General features: G+C 51.2%; 2 protein-coding genes across 3 annotated transcripts; both read left to right on the top strand.

Moving 5' to 3' along the window:
• Nucleotides 1–674: 674 nt before the first annotated feature.
• On the top strand, nucleotides 675–6,754 carry DCTN3 (dynactin subunit 3). The gene is made up of 7 exons (XM_090274316.1): nucleotides 675–815; nucleotides 2,097–2,181; nucleotides 2,862–2,948; nucleotides 4,460–4,543; nucleotides 5,512–5,570; nucleotides 6,192–6,251; nucleotides 6,437–6,754. Exons 1-7 carry the CDS (start codon nucleotides 720–722, stop codon nucleotides 6,524–6,526), a joined length of 561 nt encoding a protein of 186 aa, XP_090130442.1. The 5' UTR covers nucleotides 675–719; the 3' UTR covers nucleotides 6,527–6,754.
• Nucleotides 6,755–8,738: 1,984 nt separating this feature from the next.
• Nucleotides 8,739–10,481, top strand: RPP25L (ribonuclease P/MRP subunit p25 like). 2 transcript variants are annotated; one of them, XM_090275898.1, is made up of 2 exons: nucleotides 8,739–8,821; nucleotides 9,663–10,481. In XM_090275898.1, the coding sequence occupies exon 2, from the start codon at nucleotides 9,700–9,702 to the stop codon at nucleotides 10,189–10,191; it is 492 nt and encodes a 163-aa protein (XP_090132024.1). In that variant the 5' UTR covers nucleotides 8,739–8,821; nucleotides 9,663–9,699; the 3' UTR covers nucleotides 10,192–10,481. The 2 variants fall into 2 exon arrangements, with proteins under 2 accessions (XP_090132024.1, XP_090132025.1); XM_090275899.1 differs by lacking the exon at nucleotides 8,739–8,821 and adding an exon at nucleotides 8,841–8,861.
• The last annotated feature ends 411 nt before the right edge of the window (nucleotides 10,482–10,892 follow it).

Genomic DNA, 10,892 nt, shown 5'->3' with positions numbered 1-10,892 from the left:
TCTTGGAGTCAGATCTTCTCTTCAGGAGCCAGATGAAAGGTTGGGTTGTGGTGTTGTGAAAGAGATGTTCCTCAGGTCACATCTGGATAATAAAACTGCAGTCCCTCTCTCACCAGTGCCTCTTTTCTTATTTGGATCTGGGTGGTAGGAAAGGAATTGTTTGGTGTACACAGGCTGCGTTGGTCCAGGGGTTCTCATAGCGGAGACAGAATAACAAAGGCCCGTGAGAATAGAAGAGCTTAGTCTCATGAATCAGGCTGCCTGAGTTCAAATTCTGATTCTGCCACTATGGTACTGAGATGCCCTGCAAGGCACTTAATTGCTTGAATCTTATACTCTAAAAGATTATGGTATTTCACAGGACCTCCTATTGATCAAATGGACCAATCCCGGAATAATGGGTGTATTTATATGCGCAACGTCGGGGAATGAGGTGGGGAAACCTCTTTGGTACCCTAAAATTAGAAGAAATACAAAGATTGCCTTCAAAATCAGAAGCTGGAATAGGGTAGGGCCTGACAAGTAGCCGTTGCCTAGGTAACCAGACAGCTTTTGACTCCTTTCGCCGGCCCAGCCGGTCACTTCCGGCACTGAAGGCGTGAGTCGTGGCGTTACTTCCTGTGTAGAGGGACGCCCGTACATTCGGATTGGCCAGACTTCTTTATTTGGACGGACGTACCGCCCCCTGGCTATTCCCCAGCTGAGGCGGGGCGGTAACTATGGCGGCTGTAACCGATGTGCAGCGCCTGCAGGCCCGGGTGGAGGAGCTGGAACGCTGGGTGTACGGACCAGGCGGGTCTCACGGTTCGAGGAAGGTGAGCGATCTGGGGTCCAATGGTCTCTTTCTGGCGCAGAGCAAGGGCTGTCTAGTAGCCTGAGCCTCGGGATGGATGCCTTTCCAGTCCTGTCGCCTGCAGTCCGGCCTTTGAAATAAAAAAGGTCCGAGACCTGCGGAGTATATTGGACCCTCGGGGTCCATATCTATGCAGGGAACTGCGAGTTATTAAACCGGCTTGAAAGGGGCTTGGTGTGAACTGTGAGTAAGACTCCGCCCCTACCCTTTCGGGCCAGTTGGGAAGACTTGACACGCCAGTGAATTTCAGGAAGAGCTGAAGTCCTCAGTGGAGGACTATCATGGAGCCCTGTGTAATTAATTGCTAAGTGAATTGTGCAGAAAGAGGTCCATGGGACTTAGAGAAGGCAGAGGAAAGGTGCTTAAGGAAGGCCCCGGAGAGTGAGAAGTAAGATCTGAGAGGACCAGGATTAGGAGAAGGGATTGAATACTGGGTGTTCTAATATGGACTGGCACTCTTTCACATCAGTTACTGAATTTTGACAACTGTGATGCTCACTTGCCCTTTTTACTATGGGAAGACCTTTTACTGAAGGTGGAGTGTCAGGAATACCTTGGAATTAAGTGCATCAGAGGTAATGATATCTGTTTGTACACACTTGTGGAATTAGTTGTCATTAGCAGATGGTGCCCCATTTGAGAACTGACTTATTTTTAATTTTTATTTATTTTTTGTGCTGTGACTCGGATGAGAACTGACTTCTTAAAGCATTCTCTCCCTTTGACATATATGACACCAACCCTCCTAGTTTTTTTTCCCTACCTCTCTGGCAGCTGCTGCTGCTCAGTCTTATTTGCCTCGCCATATCTTTGACCCTTGAATTTTGGCATTCCTTACCCTCTATACTAAAACCTGGGGGAGATCATTTACTTCCATTGCTTCTCCATCTATCAGCCCTTTAATGTTGGAATTCTTCACCCTCTCTCCTTAAAGCCTAGGTAGGTTTAGTCAGAGAGGTAGGAAAGGGGATATATAGTATATGCTAGTGCTCCATAAACTATAAAGTAGTTCATTACCTTCTGCAATAAGACTTGAAACTCCCCAAGGAGTACATGATTATCTCCCTCTTACCACTGAGGATTCACAGAAGGTAGGGTTACATCTCCATTAATACAAGAGAAAGTGACCAACCTAGGTTTCTGGGGCAAAGAGGTTTGGCAGTCTGAGGGAATGAGAATTCTTTACCTCTTCAAATCCTTGAACCAGGGGGTGAATCTTAGAAATAACTTACTCCTCTTACAGGTGGCTGATGGCCTGTTCAAGGTGCAGTTAGCTTTGGGGAACATCGCCAGCAAGAGAGAGAGGGTGAAGATTTTATACAAAAAGAGTAAGTGTTGGAATGGGGTGCCTGCCTGTGCTTCCTTTGACCTTCAGCGCACTAGGTCACTGGAATTGCCCTTTGGGGATAGAATGTGAAGACATTTCCTGGCTGAAATGGTGAATTTGGATGTGCTTTCTATTCTGTGGTTAAACTTCAAGCCCATGACAGTGTCTTAAGTTATGGGATAAGGGCTCTACCTGAAAGATCCCTTTGGTGAAGGAGGGAAAAGGGGTGTGAGATTTCCACAGTTAAGGTTCAGAGGCAGGAATTTAATTAGGCACTGAGAGCCCCGGCCTTGGCTCAGCCATGCCTTTTTGATTTTGTCAGACCTAGAAAACTGCTCAGTAACTAGAAATCCGATAAAGCTCTGGATTGTTGGTGGCACTGAGGAGCAAGGGGCCTTCCACCCTTGATGAACATAGGTCAATAGGAATACTGAGGGCCCCAGGGTGGTGGAGGCAATTATGTTCCCAGCTTTAAAGCTTGAGGTGAGCCAGCAGATAATCAGAGAGGCGAGAGAGGGGGAAGTAGGGATAGGGGCCCTGGTAAGGCTTGCTAGTAGACACTGTGGGTGTCAGCTCCTCACTCAAGGCTCATCCCAAGGTGGACCATTCCTCCAATATCCTTCATGAAACAGATCCCCACTCCCCAACCCTATTCCATTTTCCATCTTCCTACTTTTCTAGTTGAAGACCTGATCAAATACTTAGATCCTGAGTACATTGACCGCATTGCCATACCCGATGCCTCTAAGCTGCAGTTCATCTTAGCAGGTGTGTACATGAATCTGGGGATGTGGATTGTGGGAGAATTTGGGCACAGAGATGGTCTTCCTGCCAGTCCTAATGGATCAAGCCCTGGAAACTGCTGTCTGGATTTATGGCTTTTTCTGAGCTGAGGCCCGAGGTGATCCTGTGGTTCTCTAGTAGGTACTGGGTGTGGTACACTTTTGAACCAGCTGTAGGCCATGGTGCTAGCCACAGTGGGAGATGCTCCAATGTTCTGTCAATAGCCTGCCTCTAGCTTTTTCCTTTAGAACCTTCTCATTTCTGCTCACCAGAAAGAGGAGCTTCTAGGAAAGGGTGTGAGCAGAGAGCTTTGCACATTTAGTAATGGAGACTATTGGCATGAGTTTCAACATCTTTTTTTCATGTGAGAAAACTATGGGATTTCAGAGTTCTAGGCAATGTCTGCTCATCAGTTAGTCAACCACTCAATGAGGTAGGGTTTGCCAAGCACCTATATTTGTCCATACATTGAAAAGATGTTTAATAATGACTTACTATAATCCAGACTGTCCTAGGTGTGAGGTATACAGTGGTGAACCAGAATGTCCCTGAGCTATTGCTATGGCTCAAGCATCAAGTTCAGGAGATCTTCTCCAGCACTGACTCTTGAGTCCAGCCTGCCCATCCCTCCCTGTGGCTACTGCCTCAGTGTTCATCCTCACACATAAACTGTTGCAGTCTCCTAAGTCCTCTTCTTGACTCTAGTCTTTACGTGTGGTCTAATATCATATTTCCAAAACACATTTCCAACATGCCACTTTGTCTGCTTTTGAATCTCAGTGTGTATGTGTGTGTCTCTCTCTCCTTGCTAGGATAAAGTTCTAAATCCTTAACCTGCCATTCAAAGCCTTCTACAGTCTGCTGAATCTACCCTCCCATCCAGCTCTATTTCCCATGCTCTCCCTGTTCCAATTCAGCAACTTGAATTCTTTTTCCTCTTCTAATTGACAAGCATTCTTGCCTCCAAGTATCTGACATAACAGTCTTCCCTTCAGTGCCCTTCCCCCCCTCCTTCACAACCATTGAAATCCCCTGTGCAGGGCCATGTTCTTCTTATTGGACTCTTCTGTTACTGTCCCAGTTCTCCAGAGCCATTGAGCAGAGCCTGCCTGGCAGTCTCCCATGTCTCCTCTTTCAGGCCTTCCCTTCCCAGGAGCCCTTGGGTGTGGGGACCTAAGTCTGAATCAATTTGTCTCCTGTGGTCTAGGAGGGGCTCAATGAATTTGTTGATAGGAGGCCAGAGGAAGAGGCCTTAGAGTTAAAATTTGGAGAAACTTAGAGGCTCGTTGGGCTCAAGCTTGGTTGAACCAGAGGCATTCAGCAGAGGTAGGGGCAGAACGGGGGAATGTGCACTTAGAGAAGGGGCGAATGGGCAGAGTAGCTGCCCCAAGCTCTAGGACCCAGCCATCTCCCCTGCCAGGTTCTCATCCCCTTGCATTGAAGTAGCAGTGCCCAGCCTCCCCTCACTGTGACTGTCCTGTCTGTTTATGCCTCAGAGGAGCAGTTTATCCTCTCCCAGATTGCACTCTTGGAGCAGGTGGAGACTTTGGTGCCTATGCTGGACAGCGCTCATATCAAAGGTACCTCTCCACTACTCTGCTTGAGGAGGTGGGTGGATGGGCAGGACTTCCCTGTATATTAGGTTCCCTAGGCTCAGGCTAGGTCTGCTCCTTGTTTTTACCTTTACACCGGGGGTACCTGCCCCCAGCATTGGGATTAAAATTGCCAGGGCAGAGAGCTCAGTTTCAGAACCCTAGACGATTTGGGCCTAAGGACAGTAGTATAAATAATCCCAGGAGCCCCAACTCTGGGGATTCCTTCTGCCTTTTACCTCACCTCTCAGCACCTGCCCTTCTGGGTGTGGCAGAGCCCAGATCTTACTGCAAGAGTCTCTGCCAGGTTTGTGAATGTGTGTGAATTCTACCTGCCACATTGCTAAGAACAGTCTTTATGCTTGGGTTTTGACAAGCAGACAGTGACTTTAATTGAATTCAGATATCCATCTTGTCTGTCTCTGGAGGTATTTTTCCCAGTTCTCTTTCCCTACCTTTAATCAGCTACCTGCTGAGCATCTGACAGTCTTAAGCTTTGGACCTAGCATGGTGGCCAAGACTTTGGGTGTTGGATTTCAGGAGGCCAGCTTAGGGACCTGGCATTTATTCTCCACCCACCTGCAGGCTCCCTGTTCCCCAGGACAGGCAGACCTGGTCCTACTGAGCTGAGAGCAAAGGGACAGATCCCATGATAGGCAAAGCTCTTTTTACCTGTCCTGACTTATGGTACTGGAATGGGGGTATGGGGCAACTCTGGGGACCCCAAGGTTTTATCTTCTAGGGGCCTATATATTCCCCTCCTTTTTGGGTCCTAGAGTAAGACCGGGGTGAGGAGGGAGCTCCACCACCACCTCTAGCCACAGCGGTCGATGAAGCCTTGCGTTTGTTTAGCTTTTCCACTCAATACTCTAATCCTGCCAAAGACCTAATAGACTATTGAGCAGTCCCGGGGGAAGGCACAAGGATCATCGGGCAGTGTGCATTGTGTTTTACAGCCGTTCCTGAGCATGCTGCCTGCCTGCAGCGCTTGGCCCAGATCCACATCCAGCAGCAGGTATGGGAGGGGAGAAGACTGGATGGGAAAGTAGAGGTGGTGAGGCTCCTAGTCTCCACCCCTACTGGGAAATAGCCCCAGGCTCCCCTGATATCAGCCTCAGGGAAAGCTTGGAGGTTTATCCTTTATCTTCCATCTGCCTTAGGGAGGGGAAGGGGACTTGCCTACGGCTACATCCAAGTCTCCTGCCTTCCAGAGTAAGGCTACTCTGAGACACAAAAAGTTTGATGTTGGGAGGTATCCCAGAATTCCTGGGGATGGTGTGTCCTTGACTGTGGGTAGAGGAGCAGTTTTTTTTTCCTTCTTCTTTCACTATTCCTAGGCTCTAGTGTAAACTCAAAAAGGGTTCAGAAATAGGCGACAGGGGAGGAGGAGACATATATTAGCAGTAATGTTTTCTTAAATGTGTGGTCCACTATCCCTTCCATTAGCGTGAAGACTTATGTTAATGTAATTGTCTTGAAGCCTCAAAGTACCCCTTTAGACATCTGTTCCTTTTGGCTCTGGGGTTAACATCACCTTAGCTAGGCTCTTTGGGGGTGAGGGCCCTGATGAGGCAGGAAAGTTAGTGGAAAGTGGGGGCTTTGTCCAACTCCTTTCTCTGACACTTCGGCCCCATAGGACCAGTGTGTGGAGATCACTGAGGAGTCCAAGGCTCTCCTGGAGGAATACAACAAAACTGTATCCTTTCTGCTCAGCCAGGCCCCTGAGGATGCTGTCCAAAACCCTGTCCTTTTGTTCCTTCTCTAGCTCTGTCTCATCCCATCCCAACCAGCCTATTTCCGTGCTCCCCCACCCTTTCGGCAGATGCAAAATATCTGCAGTGCCTTAGTCAGACTCCTGTTTTCACCTTGACCTGCAACTAGACATTGCTTCTCTCCAAGCAATTCGTGCAGTGGGATGAGCTACTTTGTCAGCTAGAAGCCGCCAAGCAAGTGAAGCCAGCAGAGGAGTGATGGCTGCTCCCCATCTCAGAGTGGTCTGGGGCAGCCAGGCTCTGGGGCCCTGTGCCAGCCTGCCCTTGTAGCAGGGCAGAAGCAATTCTGTATTTATTGGATTCACAGCCTACCTGTCTGCACTTAGGTGGGCCCCTGAGGTGACAGGTCTGGCTACTTGAGATTTCCTCTTCGCACTCCCTCCTCTCATCAGTGTCCTATTCCAGTGACAATAAACTGTAGAGATCACAGTGTGTTGGCTTCTTGGTCTAGGATGGGGAATGGGGGTGAGGATGGAGGTGGTGGAGGGCAGAGTTGTCAGCCTTCCTAGTGATTGAACCAGGAGCTATACTTGTCCTGGTCTGGCTTTCTCTGGATGAATGTTCTCATTTGGTTGATGTGAGTGGAACATTCACTTATGTATCCCTCTTCATGTCAGGTTCCCTGCCAGGTGGGGAGGACATAGATAGGGTCCACCTGATACCTGCCCTGTACAGGTTAGCTGTGAGAGAGTCAAGGAAAAGGGCAGTCCCACAGGTGGGCACAGGGTCCTTTGGGACACAGAAGACAGGATGGAGGAGGCAGCCCTAGAGGGTGATATATGGGCTTTTGAGAGTCCAAGGAGCAGCATGTGCAAAGGCAGAGAGGATCCTTGAAGTTTCTCAACTGGTAGCCTTCTTAGTACTATTAGCCGAAAAGGGAAGCCCAGAGAGGTTCAGATACAGTGGTTTGGCCAGGGTGGAGGCGGTGGCGCTGTGGGAGGGGACTCGTTAGGGAATGAGAAAGGAAGCCTAACAACGAACAGATACCTCACTCCACGAAGTGTTTGCTGCCCCCTTGTGGTATCAGGGAGTGCTGTGTCTCCAGGCCCCTGTCCAACCGCCTGCCCCATCACCTAACCTGCACGGTCTCACAGGCATCTCAAATTCAGCGAATTAAGTCTGAAACTGGGTGTCATCCTAGACTCTTCTCTGTCCAGTCACCAGCTCCTCATCACATCTACCTCCTAATATCTTCCAATTTAATCTACCTTTCTCTATTTTCAGTGTTGTATCTCTGATTCATTCTTAAAACAAGTCATTTAACAAATATTTGAGTGCCTAGTATACGCTGGGCACTGGACGGGTCTCCGTGGCCACACCTCTGGGACGCAGCGGCCAGGAGTCAGCAGCGATTGTGGCCCGATGTCCCCACCCCACCCCCTCTGTCGCTGCAGCCAGAGTGAGCTGCGCACATGAACTATTCTGACTGACCACTGATGAACCGCCCACTCACACCGCGGCCTGCCAGTGCCTACGGAATGATGTCGAAGTTCAGAACCCAGTGACCAAGGCCCTCCCCCCGCGCAGCAACAGCCACGCCAAATGGAACCTCTTGCCCGTGTCCAAAGTGAAACCCGCGGCTTCGCATTTGCTATTGTAGTGTATCATATCGGCAGCCGTCCGTCTCGAGAGACGATGGTGTAGCTTCTTAAGAGTCTATCTGCACCGCTGAGAATGGTTGTGCAGTCCAACTCGGGAGTGACACGGTATCTGTCTCCTCCCGTGTTGAATCAACATCTTGCGATGACGCTGGAGTGTCCTCTCCAGTGAAGCTGAAGCTACAGAGCCTGGGCAGGGTGTTATGGAGGGTCTGCTGTTGCCCATGCAGCAGACCCCCCCCTCTCTTCGCAGCTGAAGGGTCCAAGGGAAAGACGGAGTCAATACAGCTTGGCTTCAGGTGCGCCGCAGGAGTTGCCGGTGTTGACTACAACGTCAAACCGCCTTAGGGACTCCGGCTCCAGATTTTCTGTCGGGGTTTACTCCCTTAGCCTTTCCCCTGAAGAGGTATGCCGCAAGGCAGCGGAGGTTTTTTGGAGTCAGAGTTTTCCTTCTCTGATGTGCCCTGACTGGAAGATCGAACCAGCGACACTTAGCTCGCAGGCCGACGCCCAATCCACTGAGCCAAACCAGCCAGGGTATATTGTACTGTACTCAACTAGTAATGCCCATCACTGCCATCTTCTAAGAGCCAAATCCTTCCCATCCTTCGGACGTGGGACTCCTCCGATGGCCGTTCTTCTCCTCCACAGGGCTCTCTCCCACCCCAATGTGTTTTGGGTTCCCGCACCTCCTGGCGGAGCTCACTCCTAGACCTCGTAGTCACAGTTTTTTCTCAGAGGCCCTGTGGACCTCGCCCCTCAGGTCCCGCCCTCCACGCCCAGGTCCCGCCCCTGGGCTTGCCCCGCCCGGCGCGCGGCCCCTGCGCCTCTGCGCGCTCCCGGCCCGCGCGCCATCTTGGCTCCTGATTCAGCTCGAGGCAGGCGCAGCTGCGGTGGTGAGAGCCGGAACCTAGCAGAGTTGTGGGGCTCCTGGGGGTGAGGGGCGTAGGGGGCAGGAGAGGAAGACTCCTTGGCCGTGCAGGGTGCAGGACAGTACACTGGGGGCGGGCCGTGGCGTTAGAGACCGATGCGGCTGGCGGGCCCGACGCCAGGAGTAGCCCAAGCAACCCTCCGCGTCAAACCTGTGCTCTGAGTTTCTGAAGTGACCTGGGTTTGGGGGGAATGACCGTAGGAATCTCGAAGTGAGTGGTGCTCGACCCTGTCCTGGGGATTTCGGAGCGAGGGAGGGGTCAGCTCTGTCTGTAAGGAGCATTTTGATGAGGGCTCTTGTCTCTGTCTTGGGGAGCTTAGGGTGTAGAGGCTTAGCCCTGTCCTCTGGAAGCACAAGGTGTGAGGGAGCCTTGTCCCTGTTATTGGGGAGCCTGGGGTGAGGAGCCCTCAGTCTTGCTCTCAGGGAGTCTGGGGTGAGGGTCTGGACCCTGTCCCAAGGAGCCCAAGATGATGGCGCCTTGGTCCCAGTCCTAGGGAGCTTGGGATGCCCCCTCTGAGGGGGCTTGGACCTATCTTGAAGGGCCCAGTGTTTGGAGAATGTGGTTCTGTCTCCCTCTTGGGTGGAGGGAGGGTTATGGTCTTGTCCAGGGTAACGGGGTTTTACGGTTACAGACCTTCCCAAAGTGAGGCAGGCATAGCTCCCATCCTGAGAAGCTGGGAGTGAAGGACAAGTGAAGTCTTGTTCTTGGAAGTCTGGGATGAGAAGCAGGGCTTTGTCCTGGAGAGCAAGGGTTGGGGGATGGCCTGGGACTCATGGCTGAGCATTCTTCTGACATTTCCCTGCAGTGGGCAGCAAGATTCCAAGGACGCAGAAGCTAGCCAGATGGAACACTACCGGAAAGCTGGATCTGTGGAACTCCCAGCGCCTTCCCCAATGCCCCAACTACCTCCTGATACCCTGGAGATGCGGGTCCGAGATGGCAGCAAAATCCGCAACTTGCTGGGGCTTGCGCTGGGTCGGTTGGAGGGTGGCAGTGCAAGACATGTGGTGTTCTCAGGTTCTGGCCGGGCTGCTGGCAAGGCTGTCAGCTGTGCTGAGATTGTCAAGCGGCGGGTACCAGGCCTGCACCAGCTTACCAAGCTGCGCTTCCTGCAGACCGAGGACAGCTGGGTACCAACCTCACCTGACACAGGCCTAGATCCCCTCACAGTGCGCCGTCATGTGCCTGCAGTGTGGGTACTGCTTAGCCGGGACCCCCTGGACCCCAATGAGTGTGGCTATCAGCCCCCAGGGGCACCCCCAGGCCTGGGCCCCACACCTAGCTCCAGCTGTGGCCCCCGACCCCGAAGAAGGGCTCGAGACACCCGGTCCTGAAGACCTGCTGAGCAAGTTCTTCTCCAGGCCTGAATGTCTAGGATGGCTGTGCCTTCTCCGAGAAGCCTCTATAACTGCTCAACATCTCCAACAAGACTCAAATCCAGAGAAGCAGGCCTCCTTGTTCTGATTCCCCTTCCCTCTGGCATATGGAAAGGGATCTCAGCAAGGTTCTGGATTGCTTAAGAAAGGCTTACTCTGCCTTCCATCTGCAATGCCTCTGATCTGCCTTCTGACAGAGGTCCAGAGAGTGGGTTAGGAAATAAAGGTTCTGTTGGTTTGTCTGATGAGTCTGTCTCTGCTTGGCCTTCTATGTGGAGGTGGGATTAAGGGTGTGGGAGTCTCTGTCCTTGTCCCCCAGAAGCTCACAGGCTAGAGATGGGAGAGTAGGCTCAGGCTAGTGCTGGGAGGATCTAGAGTCATTAATAAGCCTCAAGCAGTAACCTGACTATATCTAGACCTTTGAGTGGGTCTGCCATGTGCTTTGGGCTGGTTTAGGGACTCTGTGCCAGGTCAGACATTTTTCTCTGTGGCAAATATATATATATATATATATATATATATATATATATATACACATATATGTGCGTATTTAAGATTTTATTTACTTTTAGAGAGGGAGGGAGAAGGAGAGGGAGAGAAACATCAATGTGTGGTTGCCTCTTGCATGCCCCCAACCAGGAACCTGGCCCATGACCCAG

Source organism: Furipterus horrens, unplaced genomic scaffold (genome assembly GCF_987537825.1).
Source record: "Furipterus horrens unplaced genomic scaffold, mFurHor1.1.pri manual_scaffold_4, whole genome shotgun sequence".
Classification (NCBI taxonomy): domain Eukaryota; kingdom Metazoa; phylum Chordata; class Mammalia; order Chiroptera; family Furipteridae; genus Furipterus; species Furipterus horrens.
Note: the sequence above shows the minus strand (reverse complement) of the source record. Positions and strands in the feature narration are given on the sequence as shown.